General features: G+C 43.9%; 1 protein-coding gene across 1 annotated transcript; it reads right to left on the bottom strand.

The window, feature by feature from the left end:
- Positions 1-1,956: 1,956 nt before the first annotated feature.
- LOC118093627 (nuclear body protein SP140-like protein) lies at positions 1,957-21,905 on the bottom strand. The gene is made up of 10 exons (XM_035133131.3): positions 21,681-21,905; positions 19,092-19,233; positions 16,985-17,150; positions 15,087-15,172; positions 14,567-14,614; positions 9,549-9,658; positions 7,783-7,894; positions 5,714-5,785; positions 5,437-5,586; positions 1,957-4,730 (listed from the first exon to the last, which is right to left on the bottom strand). Exons 2-10 carry the CDS (start codon positions 19,230-19,232, stop codon positions 4,647-4,649), a joined length of 969 nt encoding a protein of 322 aa, XP_034989022.3. The 5' UTR covers position 19,233; positions 21,681-21,905; the 3' UTR covers positions 1,957-4,646.
- Positions 21,906-26,863: the final 4,958 nt, after the last annotated feature.

Raw genomic sequence — 26,863 nt, 5'->3', positions numbered from 1 at the left:
CAACAAAGGGGGAGTGGATCGATAAATTATGTGAATATTTAGAATTAGCAAAATTGACAGATATAGTTCATCACAAATCTAAAGCTAAAATAAAAAAAAACAATAGGAGTGTCTAAATGAATATTTAGGGAAACAAGGTCTGGGAGCAAAAATCTGGTTGTGTTTAGAATAACCTTGCAGGAATAGGAAAACCGGAGAACATAATATTCATGATGGAAAATAAATTAAAATGAGAAAAATAATAAAAAGACAGATTAATTTTATGCATGCTGAGTTAACCACTGTATGGAGAAGCGGTGGAAGTCGCAAATTGCTATTCTGCAATGTACCGGTATTTCTCTTTTTCTTTTTCCCTTTTCTTTTGCTTCTTCTCTGTTTTACCTCTATATTTCTTGTGTGGAGTAATTCTTTTCTTTTCTTTTTCTTTCTTTTTCCTTTTCCTTCTTTATGAAAATTGATGTATGTTTACTTCGAATAATTGTCTATGATACAATTGGTTGGTATGTATTTTTTCCCCTTTATTTATTTGATTATGTATGCTTCAATGGATCTTATGTACATTTTTATTTGAATTTATTAATAAAGGGTTTTTAATTTTTTTAAAAAAGTATTCTGCAGTGCAAGACAATACTCCACCTGCCTTTTCCCTCACTGTCAGGGGATCTTAAAAGTGATAAAGTTGGTGGTAGATATTTTTCAATGCATGTTAAAGTGTGGTGATGTCATACATTATGCATTTTGTGTTTTTATGCTGTAAACTGCCCTGTGATTGTTGGATGAAGAGTGGCATAAATTAAATTTACTTGCATTTTGTTGTTGTTTAGTCGTTTACTTGTGTCCAACTCTTCGTGACCCCATGGACCAGGCACTCCTGTCTTCCACTGCCTCCCGCAGATTGTTCAAACTCATGTTGGTAGCTTCGAGAACACTGTCCAACCATCTCCTCCTCTGTCATTCCCTTCTCCTTGTGCCCTCAATCTGTCCCAACATCAGGGTCTTTTCTAGAGAGTCTTCTCTTCTCATGAGGTGGCCAAAGTATTGGAGCCTCAGCTTCAGGATTTGTCCTTCTAGGTTTGATCTTCTTGCAGTCCATGGGACTCTCAAGAGTCTCCTCCAGCACCATAATTCAAAAGCATTTACTTGCATTCAAAGACCAACTTCACCTTTCCTCATGTAACACTGACCAAAGTTTTTGACATCATACAATTTGTCCCTGGATTGTGTACCACCACATACTCCCAGGACTTATGGGAAAACACCCACCCACCCACCCACTAATAGGCAGAGAAAGCAGCTGTATCTCCCACCACCACCACCGCAGCCCATTGTGTTTGTGTTTGTGTTTGTGTTTGAAGAGTGTTGGGTGAGATTCTAGCTCTGGATTGGAAAGTAGAGATCTGGATCACAACAGATTGCTCCATATTTATGTGATTTAGTTTGCACAGAGCTTTGTCTACCAAATTCGGGTCTGGCACAGATCAAATCAGTTCATTATTTGGTATTCAGAATGATCATTTGTACAGTTTATCCTACAATTAATTTTTGCAGGGAGGATGCTTTCAAGAATTCAGCAGTGGCTACAGATTTTAGGCAACTTAATTGGAAGGATTTCCATTCCATTCCATGAAAGTACTTTGGAATTCGTAGCTTGTGAATTTGCTAGTTCACTTATTGTAAAATGTCCATGTTATCATCATTGTTACTTCGAATTGTAGAAATGCATAATTCATTTTTAAATGTTTTATTGACATCTCTCCCCCCCCCCACTGTAGGACTCCTAGGGGCATTATATACGGGAAATGAAAGGGAAAAAATAGTAATTATCACTTGGTGCAAGAGACATAAAATAAATGCATCACCCATATCACCTTTAACCTTTTCATATTTCTGAGGCACTAATCAATAGGTGTTTTTGCATATTGATATTAGATGCATATAAAATAAAGTTTGTCCAAATAGCATAAATTTATTTATTTCAAGAATTTACATATGCTTAACTACAATAGTCTCCAAGTAGTTTACAAAGATGCAGTACAAAAAATAAAAATCAATTGAAATTATAATTGAAACTTCAGTTAAAATGCCCACTGTTTCAAGTGGTGTTAATTATCACTAAGGATCAGACAGAGGTACTATAAAACAAAGCAAAAAAAAAACACATTTATTTAAGCAAACTTTAATTCCTAAGTCTCTGACCCTCCTGCTCTCTCTATACTTTCTGTGCTGAATCTCTTTCTGATAGCTGTTCCCTTAACTTCTGCCTTAGCTCTGTCACTAAGTCTCTCTCCCTGTCTCTCCCTGTCTGCTGTCCTAACTCTCTTACTTAGTTTCACATACATTGATACACCCACTGGATTTTTTTTAGAATAATAATAATAATAATAATAATAATAATAATATATTATTTATACCCCGCCCATCTGGCTGGGTTTCCCCAGCCACTCTGGGCGGCTTCCAACAGAAATATTAAAATACATTAATTTCTTAAAGATTAAAAGTTGCCTTCAGATGTCCTCTAAAAGTCTGGTAGTTGTTTTTTCTTTTTGACATCTGGTGGGAGGGTGTTCCACAGGGCGGGTGCCTTTTAGAAATGCAGTATGTGCTGGACGTTCAAGAGAGGGGAGGTTGTCTGACCTCAACTGAAAGGGAGTTCCATAAAATTGGACCCAAAATAAAAAATGCACATCTCCTAGCAAGCCATGCATCTGAGCCATGCCATTAACAGTGACTTCTGAAGACCACGCTGATCAGGCAGAGATATAAGGGATTAGTTGGTCCTCGAGGTATCCTGAACCCAAATTGTTATGGGCCTTGTAAATTTTAGGTTGCACACCACTTACGTGGGTGTTATGTTCTGGGCCCTCGTGCACATAAGTTAGGGCTGCCATTATTTCAAGTAGTAAAAATCCGGACACCCCTAAAGTTGTTGAGGTTTTTTTAAAGGAAACCCAAAATTGTTGAGCCGAAAGTTGTTGAGTCTATTTCCCTCCCTCCCTCCCTCCCTCTCTCTTCAACTAGAGTTGGGACTGGCTGGAGACTGGAGGATAGGCTGGAGGCTGGAGGCAGCTGCTGTTAGGTAGCCTAAACAAAGCTCCACTGCATCTCAGGACTCTTTGGGACTTCCTCCACCTTCACTTATGTCCTCTTCAGGCTTTTGGGAGAGTCTCCTGGTGAGCCACGAGGACTCTCCAGCTCTCTCCCATCCTGTCCTGGCATGATTCCATTTATTTATTTATTTCCCAGCACCACACATGTACAAGGTCATGTGTGAGTGGCACACACATAAGTCGAGGGGGGGGATGCCTGCATTATAAGAATATTGATCCTGGCCTGCTAGCATATGGACAGTCACTGCAGACTTTTGAGCACTGGAGTTATGTGGGGGAGATAATATGACGCCCTCCAAACTTGCCAAAATATATATGTTAAAATCTAATCTCCTGGAAGTGTGAGGAGATGGAGGGGACTATGATCCATGTATGGTGGAACTGTGAAAAAGTTAAAAGATTCTGGGGATGTATTCATGAAGAGTTAAAAAAGATGTTTAAAACTTCTATAGAGAAAAAACCAGAAGTATACCTATTGCATATTTTAGGAAAGGATATCCCACAAAACAAGAAAAGATTATTCTCATATGCTACAGCCGCAGCTAGACTATTACTTGCAAGGAACTGGAAAGGAAATATTATCCCCACAAAGGAAGATTGGGAATGTTAATTAAGTGAATTTATAGAGTTGGCAAAGTTAACAGCAACTATAAGACATCAGACTAACCAGAAATTAAGGTCAGAATGGCAATGCTTTGAGGATTACATTAAAAAACACTGTTCTAAGGATAATATGTTGATATGTAAAGGCCAAGTTTGTAAAGTAGAACTAGAAAAAAGTAATATATTAAGGATATTAAGGAAGAGCAAAAGACGCAATGTTAATAAGAATTTAAAGATTAAGAGATGATGAGTATTGGGGGAGGGAGGCCACAGGGTATATTATTTTTGTTTGTTCTTTAGTTATTATTTTGTATTTTTATTTCTAATTGAATAGTGTATATCTCTGGAAAATAAAATAAAAACTAAAAGGAAAAAAATCTGTTCCCCTCAACAATCTAGCTGCAATGTTTTGCAACAGCTGGAACCTCTGGACCTGCTTTTGGTTGTGGGGAGAGGGTGGGATTAAGCGAGTGCTTTTTCTGGGGGGACACAGGGGTATGCATATCTAAGTTGCAAATCTAAGTTTGGCCTCATTGAGAGGCAGTATTACAATATGAGTAGGAAAATGAGAGTACCCCTAAACATTTTTAAGGGGGGAAAAGCCCTGGATTAAGCTAAGGAAATAGAAGAAACCATTGCTATGGCCATGATATAAATCTGACTCTTTAGCCAAATAACTTGAGCACGTAGAATAAATTTTCCCAGTACGGTACTTCCTGCAAACCCACCTAAAATCCCCATGGCAATTCAATTTCTAAATCCTAAAGACTGCAGGTAGCATTATGTATCCTCCCGAGTAATAAAAATGAAGTTATACATATATAAAGCAACATTTTTAAAATTTGTCATTAAGTATTACTTATACAGATATCCAATTTTTACATAATGCATGGAAAACTGGTTAGCTGAGAAACTGGCTCACATTTAAGAAATTGGTTACAGAATAGAAAACACTTCCCGAAACTTCTTTTCAAACTCAAATTTCAGTTCTTTTCCATCTTTCACCCTGTCATTATTGTCCTAGAAAAAAAAATTAAATGTTTACTTTGATATGTGTGGAGCCTGTTGCTTTATTTGTTTAAATTTTATCATTTTGCTTCAAAACATTTACATCAAGGGAAGCTGTTTATTTAAATATTTCTGCTGTCCTGCTCTACTAGACAATTCAGGTTGTTAGCAATTTATGCAGCAGTGCAATGAAATAGTAGATTCTCAGTTATTTATACAGACAACTCTCAATTTACACCGGGGTTACATTCTGAGGATAGAGCATAAGCCAAAATTGTGCATACTCAAAACACATTGGGTTCAATGACAGGTGGGATTACCAAAGTCTTTCCCCCCCAGATGCCCACCTCCTATTAATTTCTTTGTATTATTTGTTGCCAAGCGTATGGAGCTTAATGCACACAAGTTACAAGTTACTTTTACTGTAATAACCACAGACATTCACCAAGCTTTCAAAGACAAAAGGGGTTCCAGGTGGGATTCTTGGGAAATGCATGAGGATTGCGGACTATGAGACACTGTGATCATTGTGAGAGAGGTTGTGAGCATGTGTGAGGGAGGAAGAAATGGGAAATGGACTAAATCACCTTTGGCTTTTCCCCACCCTGATGATTTTGTTTTTAATTTCAATTAGAATGGAAATATAACTATACCTCCTCCACCCACTCCTGCATCTTTAAAATGCAGGGAACTGTAGGGAAAAGAGACTGGAGCTCACCTTATAAAACTTCTGGAAATTATTGAACATCAGGTGCATATCTTTTTTGAAAGCTCCCACTGTATCGTACTTTTCTTTTCTTTTATGTAACTTCCCTGCTATCCGCTTGAGCCACATGGGTCTCTTTACGATGGCATTATAATTTTGTATCTGTTAAATCGGCACATCAGAAAAGAATATTTGTAGAATTTTCTGCAATTTCAACTCAAGCACTTGTAACATTTTAAAGAACCATTTCTGCATCAGTGTCCCAAATATTGCAATCAACAAGACTTACTGTAGCTGGATTGTCAACAAAATGACAACTCTTGGGCTTACACCAGATCCACAAAAGCAGTAAGTCACATTTCTATAAAACAAAAGAAACTGATATTTAAGGAGTCTCAAATAAAATAAGGATCTCATGCCAATAAATATGCATTTGTTATATTTACTTGGAAACAACTCTGAGTAATTTCAATGAAATTTGTATTCAAAGAAGTATCCTTAATATACAGGTGAAACTCGGAAAATTAGAATATCGTCGAAAAGTGCATTTATTTCAGTAATGCAACTTATTATTATTTATTTTTATTTTACTTTTTATAAATGCTTTCTTTTGGAAATTCCACAGTAATAAAACAAATAGTTACAATAATACAAAAATAAACATTGTTGTTGTTGTTGCTGTTGCTGTTTAGTCGTTTAATCACGTCCGACTCTTCATGACCCCATGAACCATAGCACGGCAGGCACTCCTGTCTTCCACTGCCTCCCTATTACATTTCTATTACATCCCTATTACATTTCATTAATTACATTCCATTTATAATTGACCCACCTAACGACAAATAATTACAATTACAACAAATAAAGGCTTGACATATCTTGTTTTGCATGCCATGCATCTATCTCATAAATTGGTTTCACCTTTTAAGTTGCATTACTGAAATAAATGCACTTTTCGATGATATTCTAATTTTCCGAGTTTCACCATATCACAACCAAGATAATGTTTCCTTGGTAATGAGATTTTAGTTATCAATTAAGAAATTGTAATTAATCATCAAGCTTTACGTGCTTAGTTCATTGATTAAATCTGCATATGTACAAAACAAAATTTAACATAAAATTTGAATTTAATTTTATTCTGATGCATGTTTTTCTTTAGAACTTTGGCAAAAGCAATAATATCAACACTGAAAGAGCACAAGGCCAACTATTTCATGATGGTGCTAAAACCAGGATTTCCAAGACCCTCTTATTTGTTTTTTAATAGAGTAGTAACAATAACTTTGATAAGCAAAGCTAGCGATGTTGGTCCATATTGCTGCTCTTTTAGTAATCTTAAATAAATATCCTATACTTTTGTGTGTTGATTTGGAGCCATGCCTTGGTCTAAACCCAGTATCTCAGATCTCTTTAGTCACCTCTGGCTTTTGTGTAAGTCAGTGATTTTCAGTCAATGTGCCATGGCACCCTGGGGTGCCTTGAATGATGGTCAAGGGTGCTGCGGGAAACACTGGCCTCTGTCCCTCTTTTCTTCCCTCCCTCCCTCCTCTGTTGCCCTCTTGTGTCTTTGCCTCCCAAAGGCTTGCACGGCTGTTTGTTGCAGCAGCCCTGGCTACAAGCTCCTCAGGCAAATGGTGCCTTTGGGGCTGGCTAGGGGGTATTTCCCAAGGCCCCTGTGGGGCAGGGTGAGGAGGCACCTCTCTTTGGGGCAGGGGGGCAGCTCAGAGACCAGGGGTGGCAGCAGTGACTGCCTGGAGGACTCCCAAGGATTCAGAACAGGAGAGGAGGCTGAGGGACTCCTCCACAGGGGAGGGTGTTCAAAAAGGGGTGAGAGGCTGCCAGCTCTGCAGGCAAGGGGTGACATAACTGGGCTACTGACCCCCACAGGGGTGTCACAGAAAGAATGAAGTTGGCCAAGGGAGCCATGGACCCAAAAAGGTTGAAAACCTCTGGTGTAAGTGTTTCATTTTGCTGGAAGCTTCAGGCAGCAGAAAGTGGTGATTTAGCTGTTACTTTCTGGAATCTCATAAGGGCTCAGTGAGCCACAGGCATCCTCTGTAAGACAGGGGTTATAGCAGCATACCTGTTAGGGGACTTGGATTGACTCTGAACCCATAAACCCTGACAAACAGTCGTTTAGGTATTTGGGTCCTAAGCCATTTAGGGCTTTTACGCTAGTGCTAACACCTTGAGTTAGATTTGATAGCTTACAGGAACAGAGATTTCCTGTAAGGCTTAAGGAAAGGGAAACAAAATTTTGATCATCCCAGATTTTTAAGCAATTAATGTCACAGCCCTAATTTTGCTATGTTGCCTGTCATTTAACTGAAATAGAAAAAGGTTGATGTAGCTCACCACAATTCTCTTGCCACGCATATTCAATTTCAGAACCTGGTCCTTATTACGGGGACGGTCACGGGCTAGATCTTCGTGTTGGCAAAAGGTACATTTCCACTTACCGGTATTTCTGAAAAGCAGAACAAAGTGTGATAATGCCATTGAATGCAATTTGCATAAAATACTGCCACACTGGTAGTTGTTGATTATTATTTTTTATGATTAATTCTGCAAGTTTGCCATACATTAAACAAACAATGCTTTCAGAAAAGAATAGGATAACACAGGGGTGGCCAACCTCCAGGAGACTGCGACCTACTCAAAGTTCTTGAGCTTTTTTTAGAGGACAGGAGGGGGGGGGAATGACACATTTTAGTGGGGTTCATGTCAAAGTTGTTCAACTTATTTTACAGAGGGTATGGCGATTACTCGCTCACCAAAATATCGCTGCAAAGACTCCATTCTTTGTTTCAGTTCCACAGAATGCAGGGAGGGAAGAGGGGGCAGGTTGGGTGCTTTTAGACAAAAGCAAAGCAAAAGGAGCCCACACAGTGATCAACTGCAGCCTCCCAGGGATCGAACAGTCGATCGACCTGTTGGACATCCCTGGGATGACAGATCCTTGGCTGAATAAGCATCAGAACCAAGAAGAAGAAAAGGGCTTAGACACAGGGCCAGGCCAATGCATCTTGGCACCTGAGGGGTGAGTGAGTTTTTACATTGGGAACTAGGAGGGAATAAAATCAACCTTATCTGATGGTTGAAATGTGATTCGAAGGAAATAAATCTTACCTGATGGTTGAAGTGGAAATCAAAGGCTGTCATAGGGCAGGGGTGAAGGGGCTCACTCTGACTCATGGCAGGTGGGTGCAGATCCCAGGAGACCCCAGAGGGCAGACCCTGCGATTTTCTCCCTACACTTGATCTTAGCCAAAAGGCCGAGAAGCTCCCTAGGAGTGAGAGGAGTAGCAGCATCTCCTATTTGCTAGGAGGCTGCTGTGGAGGTGGCACAGGGTAGGCTGCCGTGGGGACATAATAACCAGCCTTCAAGGAGCATTCCTTTGAAGCCAGATCTTCCGCCCCTGTGGATCTTGCTGCCTAGGGTGCCAACTTGAATAAAATAGGGGGGAGGTGAGCCCCACCCTGCATAAGCGAACACATGATGCAGTGCACACACCCTATTTGAATGGCAATGCCCATCAACTTTTGGGGTGCCCAGCTCCTCATATTTTATTGGGGGAGGCAAAGGCAGCTTGGCCCCCTGGGAATTGCCTCCCCTTGCCACATAGGTGGGCCAGCCCTGGTTAGTCAGAATAATCAATAATAAGCACCAATGGGAACTAGGTGTTCTATCAAAGAAAGTAATGCTACTCTGTTGGCTATAAAATATTACTGAAAACTACTGTTATAGTTTTGTTTACCTTCGCTAATATTCATTAACCTGTTACAAGATGTTTTAATCTGTGCAGCTTTCCTTATACAGACTTGCACCTTAACTCAACATGAGAATAATATGAAATTTGGCATGAAATGCAAACCACACTGCTGCCAACATTAATTCAGATGTCCACAGTTGAGATGTCTAGAGCTTGGCAAGTTATTGTTGGGCTTCAAATAGTTTAAGGCAGTTTTAGCCTGAGTCATGGGCTACAATTCATGTTGTGTGACTTTGCAAATGTAGCAGGTGCTATAGTTGTAATATATTGATGTTGTTAATACAGGGGTTTCCTGACTATTCATAGGTCACCTTAATACAGAAATTGAGGTGGAGAAACTACTGGTACCTTTTCTTAGCAGATATTTTCGGAATATGGCAATCATCATGAAAGCATCTGGGGCATGAACTGCAGTGTATCAGTGAATCTTCTTTCTTACACACAATACATTCTTCAGGCTGAAGAGGAAAAAACAGTCACTGTAAAAAATAAATTATTCAAAATGCATGGGGGGGGGGAGTTTTAATATGTGATGTTTCTTGTACACCATCTCGTGAGGGCAAAAGCCCTGAAATGTGATTTTAAAATATTTTAACAAAGGATATTCAGCTGGCAGACACATCATCATTATCAAAATAAACAATGGTGTGCAGAAGAGGATTTTTTAAAACAAGATTTTGTTATTTTTGATGCAACAAATAACCTCTGGTAGTTTTCTTTAAATATATTCAGTTTATTACATGATATATACTCAGCATCTTCCTATTTTCTTGGTTTATTACTTATGTGACAGCTTGAAGAGCAGGAAGCCAACGCAGGTAACATTTATTGGACCATAAGGAAAGCAAAGAGGGTGTTAAGCATATGCAGCACCAGGGTGCAAAGATCTGCCCGACACCCCCCCCCCCCAAGGTTGCCCAGGGTTGTCAACCTTTTTTTTTTTTTAGAGAGCTGGCACCACGCCAGCTTAGGAAAAGAAAAAAACATTGGCAGGCTAAAATTGATTCCTTTGCCGTTATGCAAGCAAGCAATCTAATAAATTGAGTTGCAGAACAATCCAGTGCAGCAACAAGGCAGAATATTTTTTTAAACCTCGCTAAAAGCTCAAGATCCGAAATGAACTAACACAGCGTTTAATTTGAAAGAAAGGAAGCTGACAATTAAGACTCCTAAATAGCCTGTGACAGCCCTTATCAAAAATGGTCGCTGCTTAGTAGACCACAATATGAGTCAACAATGTGATGCTGCAGCAAAAAAAGCTAATGCTATTCTAGGCTGCATCAACAGAAGTCTAGTATCTAGATCAGGCATAGGCAACCTTGGCTCTCCAGATGTTTTGGAACTACAACTCCCATGATCCCTAGCTAACAGGGCCAGTGGTCGGGGATCATGGGAGTTGTAGTTCCAAAACATCTGGAGAGCCAAGGTTGCCTATGCCTGCTCTAGATCAAATACCACTCTACTCTGCCTTAGTCAGACCACACCTGGAATACTGTGTCCAGTTCTGGGCACCACAATTTAAGGAGGACATTGACAAGCTGGAACGTGTCCCGAGGAGGGCAACTAGGATGATCAAGGGTCTGAAAACCAAGCCTTATGAGGAGTGCTTGAAGTAGCTAAGTATGTTTAGCTTGGAAACGAGGGGTCTGAGAGGAGATATGACAGCCATCTTCAAATATTTGAAGGGCTGTCACATGGAAGATGGAACAAGCTTGTTTTCTCCCACTCTGGAGGGTAGGACACAAAACAATGGCTTCAAGTTACATGAAAGGCGATTCCGACGAAACATCAGGAAGAACTTTTCTGACAGCAAGAGCCCTTCAACAGTGCAACAGATTCCCTTGGGAGGTTTTGCACTTTCCTTCCTTGGAAGTTTGTCATAAGAGGTTGGATGCTGTCATGGATGCTTTAGTTGAAATTCCTGCATTGCAGTGGGTTGGACTAGATGACCATTGGGGTCCCTTTGAACTTTACAATTCTAAGATTTTGTAAAAGGCCCTTACAACATAACGCAATTTAGTCCCATATGATTAAAGTAAAGGGATCCCTGACAGTTAAGACCAGTCGCGGACGACTCTGGGGTTGTGGCGCTCATCTCGCTTTACTGGCCGAGGGAGCTGGTGTACAGCATGGCTAAGCCGCTTATGGCAAAACCAGAGCAGCGCACGGAAATGCGGTTTACCTTCCTGCTGGAGCGATACCTATTTATCTACTTGCACTGCATGCTTTCGAACTGCTAGGTTGGCAGGAGACCTTCTGATCGGCAAGCCCTAGGCTCTGTGGTTTAACCCACAGCGCCACCTGCATCCCCCCATATGATTAAGCAATTATAAATAAATGAGTCCCCCCCCCCACCCTGAGAATAATGCACTCAGAAAAACTGGTTTCTGCCTATCTTTTTGGGTAAGATGCTTCAGTCATAATTATAGGCTACATCCAACTAAATCCTACTTAGGGCAGACCCTTTGAACTTAACATTTGGATTTTTAATTCATTTCAGTTAGTCCAGGCATCCCCTTCAGATGTTTTGGCCTACAACTCTCATGATCCCTAGCTAACAGGACCAGTGGTCAGGGATGATGGGAATTGTAGTCCAAAACATCTGGAGAGCCAAAGTCTGGGGATGCCTGAGTTAGTCCATTCTGAGTAGGACTAGCATCTGAGGCTACCCTGTGAGAGAGGGGGGGGGAGGGGGATATATGTAAATTTACATAGCAGGAGGAGAGCAAATAAGGGCTGAGAGCAAATATAAAAAGGATGGGACAGCTGCATATTCCTGCATTGCAGAGGTTTGGACTAGATGATCCTCAACAGGGTCCCTTCCAACAAGGAAAGGAGCCGAAAGGGCAAAATCGCTTCCCAAAGGTGTCTTTCCACATGAGAAAGGATTTAAAGCGAGGCAGGAAACAGTTAAGCAGGGACTGGTTGAGCTTTTTTAAGGGAGGCTTGTGGCGCCTGGAAGAGCGGAACAGGGGCAAGGACGAAAGCAAGCACTGCAAATTCAGCCAAGGGAGTGCGAACGCAGCAACGAAAAGCAGACAGTCAGGGTCCTAGCGCCTCTGCAACAGTCAGATACATGGAGATTCTTTTTATAGAAAAACAAATTGGGATTTTGTTGCCCCCCTTTTGGATGATACTGCTTCCCACGGCCCCACATTGCGATGCCCCTGGCAGCAGCAGCTCCCCGCCGGCGGCTGCCTATGCAGTGGGAAGGTGATTCCAGTCCGGGTTTTGAGGCTGGGGCGAGCGCGGGATGGCAATTCCAGACCATAGCTGTCAACTTTCAGATTTGAAAATAAGGGATCAGCAGCCTCACCTGTCCCGGGGACAGTCTACGGTATATCTAACAATCCAGGATAGCAGCGGAAAGGGTGCTGGAATAAGGGAATTTCCAGCAAAAAAAGGGAAGGTTGAATGCTGTGGCTTGGAATAAAGGAGTTTCCCGCAAAAAAGGGGGGGGAGGGTTGACAGCTTTGTTCCAGACCGGGTTTTGAGGCTGGGGCGAGCGCACAGCTTGGAGAGAGAGACGAGCAAAAGAGCTTTGCTTGCTCGGCTCATGTCCCTCCCTGCAGCTGGGGAATGCGGCAGCTTCAGCAGCGGGCAACATAGCTGCCAAGTTTTCCCTTTTCTCGCGAGGAAGCCTATTCAGCATAAGGGAAAATCCCTTAAAAAAAGGGATAACTTGGCAGCTATGGCGGGCAACCTGCGCCCCTAAGAATGCGGCAGCCGGGTGCCATGAACCACTTGAACCTATTGAGATAATAGCCCGTATTTGGCTAATTATTGATAACACAGCTTTGTGAGACAGAAAGATAGCAGAGAAATCTATCTGCCTACGAACAAATTCTCAGCTGCGTTGCAGACGTAGCAAAAATACTCGCCCAGTACACTCCGTCACAAATGTCAAGCCTCTGTTTCTAAAAAACCCAGAAACTTTTACACCCAAGTTCAGATCACATTCCGTAGCAGCGAAAACTTTACCCGACTTTCTGTGCCTGTGAAATAACTCACTCAACTCCCTTGTTCGTTAAAACAAAGAAGATTTATTGCTTAGGGCAGCTCAGCCGGGTAAGTTCATCTCCATCTCAGCTGAAGCTGCGACACGAAACAGACAGGATACAAACATACAGTCTCATATAACAGAAACAACAGTCACACAGGTACTTCCTGTTTACTTCCTGTTTATGTGAGTACAGGCCCCGTGATCCAGGACGATTGCTGAGCTATTAACCCTCTCAGCTCACAGAACCACCGGGTAAAGATGGCCCTGTTCCCTTGTAAAATTACTCACTGGTCCTGACTTGACTTTTCAGCTTCTGAATAAAGATAATTCCTCTATATCCTGTTTTTGTTTTTGTTTTATTCCTTTTATAAGTTGCATATGTGGAGCTGAGCTTATTATATCAGGGTATTCTGCATTTTCCTGCCCAACTAGCAGTTCAATAGCACGTCAAAGTGCAAGTAGAGAAATAGGTACCACTCCGGCGCAAAGGTAAACAGCGTTTCTGTGCGCTGCTCTGGTTCGCCAGAAGCGGCTTAGTCTTGCTGGCCACATGACCCAGAATCTGTCTGCGGACAAATGCCAGCTTCTTTGGCGTATAAAGCGAGATAAGCGTGCAACCCCAGAGTCATCCTTGACTGGACCTAACGATCAGGGGTACCTTTACCTTTTTTTATTCTGCATTTTCTTGATCAAAACTTCCCTCAACATTTTTGGACTGCTACCATAGGCTTGACCTTGATGGCTCCCATATCTCCTGAGGGAGAGCAGGGAGAGCGAACTCAGGTAGTGAGTGCCAAAACATGGACACTGGGAAACAAGAGGAAGTCATCACCATGTTTAGGAAAACCTGGGATTTGCAGCAGTGCAAACACTATTTAGGGAACAAACCTAAAGGAGCCCACAGAGGCTTGGGAGTGAAGTTGCACCCCTCCCAAGTCTCCTCAGGAGGAGAGTGATCCCCGCAGAGGCTTGAGAGGGAAGCTGCACGCCCACCAGCCATATGGTTGGCTGGGCGCAGCTTCCATCCCAAGTCTCTGCGGGGATCCGCGCAGCTCCCCTACTTGCTGGGGTGCCCCTGAGAGGCCAGCACCCTGGTGCAACAAACCACTAAGCCCTATGGGAAAGACGCCTCTGAGTCCCCTCTGAAATAAACATCACAATTATTAGGTTTACTCTGAGGCATAATCAGAATCCCAAAACATCACCTGAATTTAGGGAATGAACTCATAAGAAATTAGACACCTTACTACGGATATATGTTTCAAATCTAGTAGGAGAATATTTCATTCAGCTGGGACATTCTGCTGCTAACCTTAAAGTTGCTATGCTTGAACAATGGTAAAAGTGTTCATAATTTGTTTACCTTATTTTTCTCCAGCGGAGCTCGTGCTGGCTCAGGTAGCTTGCCGTCCTGAAATAAACAACACATTTACAGTGGTACCCCGGGTTACAAACACTTCAGGTTACAAATGCTTCAGGTTACAGACTTCACCAACCCAGAAATAGTACCTCGGGTTAAGAACTTTGCTTCAGGATGAGAAGAGAAATCGTGTTCTGGCGGTGCGGCGGCAGCGGGAGGCCCCATTAGCTAAAGTGGTGCTTCAGGTTAAGAAGAGTTTCAGGTTAAGAACGGACCTCCAGAACGAATTAAGTTCGTAACCAGAGGTACCACTGTACTGTATTAGGTTTGCTCTAAGGCACAAACAGAATCCCAAAACATAATCTGAATTAGATGGTGGAAATGAGACATATTACTGACACCTTTCTATTTATATTTGTTTAAAATCCAGTAGGAGAATATTTCATTCTGCTGGGACGTTCTGCTGCTAACCTTAAAATTGCTATTCTTGAACAATGGTAAAAGTGTACATAATTTTGTTTACCTCATTTTTCCTCTGGGGAACTCCTGCTGTTCCACAGGTTACCCGCAGTGTCCTGTCCTGGGAATCTAGATTTTGCTGTTGTGTCCCTTTTCCAAGATGAAGTGAAGAAACAGATGTCAAAGGCTACAGTTCCCATATTTTGGGCTCCCGACAAATGACAGCCATCTTAAGGCAACCTGCTCGCTGTCATCTCTGCAGGCTTTTCTAATCATGATGTGTCTAGTGGGCACATTTCTTACGGCAACTCCAAGGAGGACCTACTCGTCATACTGCATCCAGGAAATGTGCATCTTATGGGGGCCCAGAGAAGGACCTTCTTTACTGTGCCCCCCACATTACAGAATGACCTCCCCTTGCAGACAGAAGGGGCACCTAATTTCTTATTTATACTCCACCCATCTGGCTGGGTTTCCCCAGCCACTCTAGGCAGCTTCCAACAAAATATTAAAATACAATAGTCTGTCAAACATTAAAAGCCTCCCTAAACAGGGCTGCCTTCAGATGTCTTCTAAAAGTCTGATAGATGTTTTTCTCTTTGACATCTGGTGGGAGGGTGTTTCACAGGGCGGGTGCCACTACTGAGAAGCATAGCTGCCAAGTTCTCCCTTTTTTTAAGGGAAATTCCTGTATGCTGAATAGGCTTCCTCGTGAGAAAAGGGAAAACTTGGCAGCTATGCTGAGAAGGTCCTCTGCCTGGTTCCCTGTAACATGGCTTCTCGCAGTGAGGGAACCACCAGAAGGCCCTCGGCACTGGATCTCAGTGTCCAGGCAGAAAGATAGGGGGATAGGACGCTCCTTCAGGTATACTGGACCAAGGCTGTTTAGGGCTTTAAAGGTCAGCACCAACACTTTGAATTGTGCTTGGAAACATACTGGGAGCCTATGTAGGTCTTTCAAGACTGGTGTTCAGCGGCGTAGCGAGGTGCCATGACACCCAGGGCGACAAATTGCCATGCACCCGGGGGGTGGGGGGTGCGGCGTCGCTACGTAACAATGCATGCGTTGTTATATGGCAGGTTATCGCCGCCCCTTCATGCCTCCAAAGTCGCGCGCCTCCAGCGCCAAGCTCCAGGTAGAAAGCCCACTCGGTGCGGCTTTTTACCTGAAGTTTGGCGCTGGAGGCGAGTGGCTTTGGAGACACAGGGGGGCGGCGATACCCTGCCACATAACGACGCATGCGTGTTACGTAGCAGGGTATCACCGCCCCCGGCGACTCCAAAGCCACGTGCCTCCAGCGCCAAGCTCCAGGTAGAAAGCCCGCTCGGTGCGGCGTGCCTGCCCTGCGACTCCCAAGCCGAGCCTCCAGTCTCCCGGTAAAAAGTCCGCTCGGCGCGGCTTGGGAGTCACAGGGGTGGGGGTGCCAAGTGCCAAGACGGCGGCTACCTATAGTCCAGCTGCTCTGCCTGCTGGTGAAAACATACCTATTTGCATAGGCACTCCTGGGCAATGATCCTTAGGACCAACATACTGAACTTTGAATATTCTCATTTATGTTTTATCGTTATTTTAGTGCACTGGTTTTATTTTGTATACTACATTGTTATATTTCACAACAAATATCAGTCTATCAATAATTTTCAATACATTAATTAATGCACAAGTATTTTTAAATGTCATTTGTGGTGGCAGGTAGAGGCATAGCTGCCAAGTTATCCCTTTTTTAAAGGGATTTTCCCTTATGCTGAATAGGCTTCCTCGCGAGAAAAGGGAAATCTTGGCAGCTATGGGCAGAGGACTGACACCAAGTGAATGCATGGCTGGGGAAAGACTTGAAGAAGGCTTTAGGGCTCAGACACTGACTATACCATTTCTCAAATGCTAATAATTTTTGATTCTTTTTGGCTATATATCTTTAAGGCTCAAATGGTAGCTTTAGTCCCAAATACAAGATAATTTACCATTTCCTAGGATTTCATATAGTGGCTTTAAGTCTTCATATGCTTTCAGGTTACTGCTGCAGAAGATTTCCTTTATTGCTGGCAGATTGCTCTGAATGCTCTCAAGGACATCGTATACCACTTCTTGAATATCATTTGGATTTGCCTTTCCCTTATCTTCCCAATTCTAGAAAGAAACAATACAGGGTTTTTAATCTCTGTCTTCAAAACATCTTTTAGACTGAAAATACAGAGTAACTTTCCCATTTCCCACCAGACCGAACAGCAGATTATTTGGGTAGTCATCCCAGCACAATCAAAGGAAGGAAAAATGGTCAATGTAATTTTATCCTCCTTTGTACAGCTTGCATCTCTCTGAACAGCTAACATCCTATCCTATGCCTTTTACCAATGGCAGAGGAAGATTCAAGGCATTAGGCCACAAGCCACAAGGTGGAAGGAATCGTAGAATCATAGAATCGTAGAATTTCAGCATTGGAAAGGACCCTGAGGATGATCGAGTCCAATGCATGAATATGCAACTGTCCTGTATGGAGATCAAACCTGCAATCTTGGTGTTATGAGCACCATGTTCTAACCAACTTAGCTATCCAGGCTGCTGCTATTTCATTTCACTTAACTTTTAATTTGTATAGAGTCTTTCTATATTGCAATCTAACTCGGCTACGAGCGATCACCAAAGAAGACACAAGACAGTTTACAATATAAAGAAACAACAAAATATACAAGGACACACATAACAATCCGGTGCAAAACAAATAAGTCATAATAAAGGTTTGACTTAAAATAAATATCTTATATCAAATAAAGGAATATGTGATAATCAATTAGAATAAAACACGACACAATAAAATTAACTCTCAAAATATCAACAAATAATAATTAAACAGAAATTCACTCTCAACAATAGCAATAAATCATTACTAAATTATAATCAACTAGTGAAATTCATCCCGTTTAAAAACGGGCGCTAGAACGCTGCTCTCGTGCAGCGCCGGCATGGGACGGAGCTTCGGAGGTCTCCGAAGCCCCGTCTCATGCGGGAGGTGCGCGGCGAGGCGGCGGGGGGGGGGGGAAGAGAAGCACTTCTCCCGCCCCCCCCCCGCCGCGCACCTCCCGCATGAGACGGGGCTTCAGAGACCTTCTCCGAAACTCCGTCCCATGCCGGCGCTGCATGCCGAGGCGGCGGGGGGGGGGGAGGAGCGCTTCTCTCCCCCGCCCACGCCGCCTCGCCGCGCACCTCCCGCATGAGACGGGGCTTCAGAGACCTTCTCCGAAACTCCGTCCCATGCCGGCGCTGCATGCCGAGGCGGCGGGGGGGAGGAGCGCTTCTCTCCCCCGCCCCCGCCGCCTCGCCGCGCACCTCCCGCATGAGACGGGGCTTTGGAGACCTTCCCCGAAACTCCGTCCTATGCCGGCGCTGCGTGCCGAGGTGGCGGGGGGGAGGAGCGCTTCTCCTCCCCCCCGCCACCTCGCCACGCACGCCAAGCCAGTCCCCGAGCCGAAGTGCGGCGCGGCGGGTGCTTTTCGCCGTTTGCCTCCCCCTTCGCTCCGGGAAGGCAAACGGCGAAAAGCCCCCGCCGCGCCGCACTTCGGCTCAGGGACTGGCTTGGCGGTGGCGGGAAAAAGGGGAGGAATTCCTCCCCTTCTTCCCGCCGCCGCCAAGCCAAAGCCGGCTTCCCTCGGCGCCCGCTGCCGCTTCGGCTTCCTCGGGGAAGGCAAGCAGGCGGGCTGCCTGCCTGCTTGTGTTCGCCGAGGAAGCGCCGTCCCATGCCGGCGGTGTACGGCAAGGCTGCCGGGGGGAGCACTTCTTTCCCCTGCCGCCTCACCGCGCACCTCCAGCATGAGACTGGGCTTCGGAGCGGCGGTTGGCGGAGCGGCGGTTGGCCGTTGTCTCTCCGTCCAATCCCTGTGTCCCTGGGGCCCATGCGCAGTGACCCAGGGACACACGGGACAACTTGGACGCAGGGACAACTTGTACTTTATTATATAGGATTAAAAAACAGCAAATTGACAATGCATTAAAAATTATTTAAAATAATTGAATTGAGCAACAAAGTAGAAATTTAACTAGAAAATAATTGCATCAATTATATATAATAGTCACCTTAAAATCTTCTTCAGATATTATTTTCTTGTCTCGTAGGCCATGGAGAAAAGGAAATAACTTGCTAATTGCAGCAGAAATCTCAACTTTATGGGCTTTGAACAAGTCCAAAGTTTGAGCAGAAGTACCTGGAGCAGACATACTACAAACAACACAAAACTATGTTTTAAAGAAATTGGAAATCATGTGGTTTTTAAACAAGCGAAATTAAGCATTATCTAGCATTCTAGAACATGGGTAGGCAAACTAAGGCCTGGGGGCTGGATCCGGCCCAATGGCCTTCTCAATCCATCCTGTGGACGGTCGGGGAATCAGCGTGGTTTACATGAGTAGAATGTGTTCTTTTAATTAAAATGCATCTCTGGGTTATTTGTGGGGCATAGGAATTCTTTCCCCCCTCCTGCCAACCTAGCAGTTCGAAAGCACGTCAAAGTGCAAGTAGATAAATAGGTACCGCTACACCGGGAAGGTAAACAGTGTTTCCGTATGCTGCTCTGGTTCGCCAGAAGCGGCTTTGGTCATGCTGGCAACATGACCTGGAAGCTGTACGTCAGCTCCCTCGGCCAATAACGCGAGATGAGCTCCGCAACCCCAGAGTCGGTCACGACTGGACCTAATGGTCAGGGGTCCCTTTACCTTTACTTAACCTCAGATCAGGCTGCAGAATTGTGCTGCTATTTTACTCTTCCCTCTTCTACTCAGCTTTAGGTGTTCTGTGTGACTAATACTTATATGGGTAGCCTTCTATATTTACTTTGAGTACCCAATTGTAGCCGAAGTGAGATTCCAATGTGAATTTAGGAGCATGGATGTCTTCATTTTAACTTAGATTAGCAAGAGTCAAAAATAAACTAGGGGTGGAGGTGAACAGTGTTCGGAAAGAATGAAAGCTCATTCGTTTCATTTCAATTGCACGCTTTCTGCAAGGGGCAAAGGGCATGGGCGTACCCATGATCAAAACTAGGGGGGGCAAGGGGAGGGGCCAAGGCACGGAAGGGGAGGGGCCACAAAGTGGGCGGGAACGGCGAACTCGCGCTCCGCCGGGCTGTGCCCCTCCCTAGAAGCAGGGCTGGTGGGCGGAGGCGGAGCCCAGCCCAGCGGAGCGCGAGTTCAGCGTTCCCGCCCACCGCGCCGCGCTCCCTGCTCCGCCTCTGCCCACCAGCCCTGCTTCTAGAGTAGGGCAGCTGCCCTAACTTGCCCCGTGGTGGGTACGCCCTTGGCAAAGGGTAGCATACCAGGCTCTCCACCACCATTAATTTTATCCATATAACAACCCTGCAAGGTAGGTAAGGTCAATATTAAAGAGACTGGCCCCAGATTGCCTTCAAGTCTGAGTCGGGGTTTCAACCTGACTCCACCCCACTAGCTGTCCAACATTCTACTCACACCACCAGATCCCTCAGTTCTTGGAGATGCTAAAAACTGTCTGTGCCCATTGAGGGCACGCGCTGGCAGTCTGAATTGCCAACAGCAAACAGAAGCTAGCCCTTTAGTCCAGTAAAATTAGTGTTTGACCAGACACCTGTAATAAAAAGCTGGATGTTTCAGTTGGTAGCTCTGACAAAGGTATCAAAAATCCCCCCCCCCAGCCCCTTACTCAAAATTATCTCCTGAGTTCTTCTGAACATTCTGAGTGCAGGAATATTCACTTCACTTTGTTTCAGGTGTGCCTTATTAGTTTCAAAGATATCTATGGGTGTTTCTACTTCAGCAGCAGCCGAACTTCTGGTACTCTCAGAGGCAGCAAATGAACACACCCTGCAGTTTTCAGCTTTTTATTCCAAATGGAATAAAAAGTTTTAGGGTGTGTTCCTAAAAAGTTTGCTAACTTTTTCAGACTGCTTACCAGGGGAGAAAGAACCGACTGTATCGCTTGAGGAAAGTGAGCACAACTGGGTTTTTAAAGATTTGAAAGAGCTTGTGAGCTCTGGGTCACAAGCGAGAAGAGAGAGTGAGGGGGGGAAGGCTGTGCCCTCGAAATAAGAGCAGGAAGAGGCAATGGGGTTCAGATGCGCGGTGCCCTTTTTTGCCCCTTCGTATTGGAGTGGCGGGGGGGGGGTAGACGGACGGACAGATAAATTTTGCCCGCAACATGCGTGTCTTCACGATGTTTTGCCCTTAGAAGAGTTTATTGGGCGTCCCTCATCCCCAGTTGCTTGCACGAAGCTTAGGCGGAGGCTCGATTCTCCCCGGTCGATTCGGATTTGTTTGCTGCGATAAGAGGCGCCTCCGGAGTCTGTGGCTCTTTTGAGAGAGGGAGCCAAGCACAGACTAGAAGCGCGTTTCCCCTGGGCCGCTTGTCTGCCTCGTGGACAGAGAGATAAAGGGGGTTCTGTTCTAGTGGATCCGTGCGCCCTCCGAGGAGACGGGGGACCCCCATGTCCACGAGCAGGGGATAACCAGGACTCTCCGGAGCAAGTGATGCTTTTGCGCACTTGGCACAGCACACTCGTTTTACAACGGATCGGTGGGAATCAAGAGACGGCGGCTACTGTCAGATACAAAATGGTGACCCGAGGAAGGCGACGCCCAGAGCCTTCGAGGCTCCTTTTCCCTTATGGCAGGAGGCCAACCTGTCCCTTGACTTACCTTTCTCCTTTTTGTCAACAGGAAGGGGCACCACCAGGTTGAAGCAAACAGATGGGCTCGACCTCAGGATGTCGCCTGATAAAAGTCAAAGAAGAGAGAATGAGGAAAAGCTGCTGCTCCGTCAATTTTTTTTCTCGAAGAAAGGAAACTGAAAGTATTCCTCTTGCAAAGGTCTGCGCTTCCGTCGGGGGACGAGACTGGCTGTTTCAAAGAACCTCTTGCTTAGCCGGTTTAAGAGGAAGGACAGCATAATCAAGAATGAGTATCCTCTCCTCTTTCATCAATTATTAGTATCCTCTCCCTCCCCCCCCCGGGGGGGGGGTGTCATAAGAGAAACTGTACCATAGGAGCCAACTCCTAGGGATCGTGGGGTTTTCGGACCCCTCAGAGTTGATAGGAATTGCCATTCAAATAGTGCGCGTGTACCACATCATGTGATCAGTTATGTGGGGCATGACTTACCTGGGCCCCCAAAATATTTTATTCAAGTTGGCACCCCTTAACTGTACATAAGATGTGTCTTAATTTTTTTAATTATTGTTCTTGTTGCCATCTCTTAAGAGTCCATTCTGTCCCTCACACATCATGAGGAAATGCTGAGGTAGGTTTTGAATAACTGTATCTCTGTGGTTGAGCAGAGTCATTTGAGAAAGGGATGTGCGTGTTTCCTGAAGGGCTGAGGCAATTCAGTCAATGTGGGGGCTCATGGCCAGAAAATGGTTTCTTGATGCAAAATCACTGAAAGCTATCAAAGTTCAAGGAGGGCTGGAAGGTGACAGTGATAGGGAACCCTTTTCGGCCCTGAGCCACATTCTGTGCAGAGGGCCTTCTCAGTAGTTGCGCCTGCCCTGTGGAACAACCTCCCATCAGATGTCAAGGAAATAAACAGCTATCTGACTTTTAGAAAACATCTGTAGGCAGCCCTGTATTGGGAAAATTTTTAATGTCTGGTGTTTTATAATTGTGTGTGTGTTGTAAGATGCCCAGAGTGGCTGGGGAAACCCAGTCAGGTGGGTGGGGTATAAATAATAATAATAATTATAATTATTATTATTATTAATCAATCTTTCAGGAACTGCATGCTGGGCTGGGGGGCAGGGGGCAGAAGCAAAAGTGGATGAACGTGAGAATATGACGAGCATGCTGAATCAGGCCCATCTAGGCCAGCATTCAGTTTTCACAGCGGCCAACGAGATGCCTATGGGAAACCCACAAGCAAGACCCAACCACCCGAGCACCCACCCCCTCCTGTGGATGGAGGAAGGTACTGTATGTGAATTTGCTCACACATCTCCTTCCAGGCAAGGAAAAAGCATAATCAGAGGAAAAAATACTCAGGAGTAGGGGTGTGGCTTTGGAAAGTCCAGAGGGCCAGGTTGAAAGACATGGAGGGCCGCATTCAGCCCCTGGGCCTCTGATTCCCCACCCTTGTCTAAACTGAGGCAAAAGGTTTGTTGGTGTGGAGAAATAAAAACTTTTTGGGAACAGAATGTGAAGGAGATCCAGACAGAGTTGAGATTAGCTGAAGAATGGGAAACATTTTTCAGTGGGAAGTGTTTTTTTCTGGAAAGTTATGAGTTAGTGTAAATTGCATATCCCAGAGAGAGTTGCTCATTTAATAACATTTAGTAAGTAAAGCTAAACACTTTGAAACTACCAAGGTCTATTTATTTATTTGCAGTTGACATCATTCTTTTCAGAAATTGGAAAAATTATGCCCCAGATCACTAGGTTCAAGGCATTTCTCTCTGTAGTTCTGATACATGGTAGCAGATCTGATAGTGGCACACATTTCTTGCCTTCACTTAAGCTCTATTTATTGCAAATAAATTTATTGCAAATAAGCAAAATATTACACAAATGCCACATGTCTTTAATACATGTGTTTTCAGCCCTGGGACTTGTCACTAGTGGGAAACAGATAATACTATAAAGTGTTGCTGCCACCTTCAGTTAGTGGCTAGGCACACATTTCAGGCAATACAGTTTGGGGTTTTCTAAATGTAGACATCACAAGTATTCATACCTGCACAATGCAGATAGCATGAACAATTGTTAAATCATTGCCATCTGTACACACATGGGGTATATCCTCTGCGGCTAGCACCCATCAATTTTTTTACTCCCTCTGTTTTCAATACCCACTTCACTTCTTATTTGCTACCCCATCCCCAATGAGTTTACTGATATACTGGAAGCCCAGAAGCAGAAGCTGTGCAGACTCAGTTAGTTATATTGCATTTGGCGTGTGCCCAAAGGCTTTCTTTCCTTGTACCAAGCAGGCAACTTCATGACTACATATCTTTTTTTCTTTTGCTAAGGCACTCTGAGTATGCTCAGAGGCTGTCTGATTTAGTGCCATGCATGGCTAATTACTGGCTGCAATGTCTGTTTTATTGCAAGGTACTTGTGGCATGGTATGCTCAGAGTCTCCCTTCCTTGGCACAAGGCAGGCAGAGAACATCCTTCTCTTTGCATACAATTGCACATCCAATCATATTCAATATTTCTCTGGCAAGCATGCAGAAGTTTATATTGCCAACTTTTTTCTCCAACAGCATGGACAAGCATTTGCTCATGCAGTCACAGATAATCTTGTCCAATTAAAATTGAATCAGACAGAATTGGATATAAAGGGAGTCCAAGATGCTTGCCTGCTTCACCCCAATAGGTCCGTATCAGAACGCAAACTTTGCAGATTATTGGGGCATTCCTAGATCCAACTATTTTTTATGCCATTCATAATTACGAAGATGCTTCTTCCTAATGGAAAAAAGCAGTCATTGGGAACACATTTTCCCCATGCTCCAAAATATGTAGTGACTTCCTGCTTTCACTCCGACACAGTTAAATTTGCTTGTTTGACCTTAAAAACTACTGCCCATGAGACCACTGAGTTGCCAGGCTGCAGCTCAGAGAAACATAGATATATCTTCACATTCCCCAGTGCAGGAGGAAGCAAGGCTACTGTGTCTTCTCTTGAGTTCTTGATGGCCCATTGGCCTGATTCACAACCTGCTGTGGAGTTCTGCTTGTTATGGTAGCACAGCAACATGCAGGCAACAGAAGTAAGGGAGGAGCAGGCAGAAGAAGCCATTGTGTCTTGTCTTCTGCAGAACTGAAGCAGATGTATGTTCTCTAAAACTGTGTTCACATTACTGCCTTAGAGAAGGTAGTTTGAGAAACAGTGCATCAAATACTAGTATTTTATTTCAAAGTACAGGATGCATATGCATCGCAGATAACATGCGAACAAAAAAACCACAACCTAGCACTGCAAACACAGTGAGTGCATAATAAATAGGAGTGTGAACACAGCCTAAGTAACAGCCTGACAACCCCAAAAGCAAATACTTTATAGACACTGACAGTACCAATACTTGCAGCAGATACCGGTAGAAGAGAGTCAACCTGCAGTGCAGACAAGACCTGCAACTGGATTCACAATATAATTTAATATTACTATTAAACTCTTTAAAAACTTGGCCTTTGAATGCTGGTCATCAACCATAACAATAAAGATTTCATTCGATCCGCCTTTTTAAACTTTCTATTAGGATGGCTCATTGATAAAAGAGTAGATATTTTAGGTGTTTAGGTGTGCAATCATGAGAACAGAATAAAGGCACAGTTGTGTTCCAGGCTGGCCCTGAATAAATACACTTTTCTGTATAGAGCCTTAAACTCTGTTCACCTTAAAGCTTGCTGTCAGGTCATTGTTAGAGGGTAGCTCAGAGAGGAGTCCTCAGCTCTCTTGCCCCTTCCCCTCTTTCCTTTTGAAAGTCAGCCTAAATTTACATGTATACATATGACTTATGCAAATTGGTGTCATAGGCCTACACCTGAAGCCCTTTAACGATTTAGCAACAACTCAGGCTGCTGTTACTTGAAAAAGAAGTCCCCTCCCCATTATGATGTTTTCAGTGTTTATTTTGCATTCATCAAATTGAAGGCAGAAAAAATACTTCAAATAATTCATTACAGGTAGGTAGCCATGTTGGTCTGAGTCGAAACAAAATAAAAAAAAATCCTTCAGTAGCACCTTAAAGACCAACTAAGTTTTTATTTTGGTATGAGCTTTCGTGTGCATGCACACTTCTTCAGATAATTCATTGTTATACAACTTTAAGTGGAAGACACTTCTGCATAGGAATCAACATGTATCTACCTGTGTAGTGTGGCATTTGACTTTTCTAGTGGGAAGGGCCTTCGCTCTGGGAAGCAATGATTCTGCCTGTAGCATCGCACAAGAAAAACAACATTGTCATGGTATTATTCATGGCATAATGAGTAAGCAGCATGATACTGTATGCTGCAAAATCACTCCCATTTTACTCTCCCCTTCCTTGAGTCAGGACCAATAAACAATAAACATTGGCTTAATGTGATATGGGAACCAGCGCTCACTTTTTTTTTATCCTAACACAAGAACAAGGAGAGCCCTGCTGGATCAGGCCAATGGCCCATCTAGTCCAGCATCCTGTTCTCACATTAGCCAACCAGATGCCTATGGGAAATCTGCAATGAGGATGTGAGCCCAAGAGTACTTTCCCTTCTTGCAGTTTCTAGTTACTAGTATTAAGAAGCATTAATGCAGGCATCCCCAGACTTCGGCCCTCCATATGTTTTGGACTACAATTCCCATAATCCCTGACCACTGGTCCTGTTAGCTAGGGATCATGGGAGTTGTAGGCCAAAACATCTGGAGGGCCGCAGTTTGGGGATGCCTGCATTAATGCCTCAAACCATGATCAATATGCCAAGAACAAACCTTGTCTTACCACCCTGGCTTTTCTGGAAAGAAACAAACCATGAGCATTGCTTCACACATCATTGTAAACCAAGGCTTGTGGTTTGTTGTTCCTGGCTTGAGTAAGCGTGGAACAAAAAGGGAGTCATTCAGCTGTGTGTCCACCAGTACAGTTCTTTTCATCACAAGTCATGATTTATGGTTTTCTCATGATGTGTGAATGTGGCATAAGACGAGTGTAATGTCTTAAGCAGGTCCTTAAGAATTTGCTATCCTTAAAATTTTGAATCTGAACTTGCATATAATATCCAGCAGAGGGCAAACCTACCCCGCTCCAAATCCAGACATGAAATCTCAAAGATGAATGGATGTTGCCTGCAAATGAACATTGTATGTTGCAACTATTTCCTGTGTCTGCTAGACATCATCAGAA

Source organism: Zootoca vivipara, chromosome 5, assembly GCF_965207765.1.
Source record: "Zootoca vivipara chromosome 5, rZooViv2.hap1.1, whole genome shotgun sequence".
NCBI lineage: Eukaryota > Metazoa > Chordata > Lepidosauria > Squamata > Lacertidae > Zootoca > Zootoca vivipara.
This window is presented reverse-complemented; position numbering and strand designations above follow the sequence as displayed.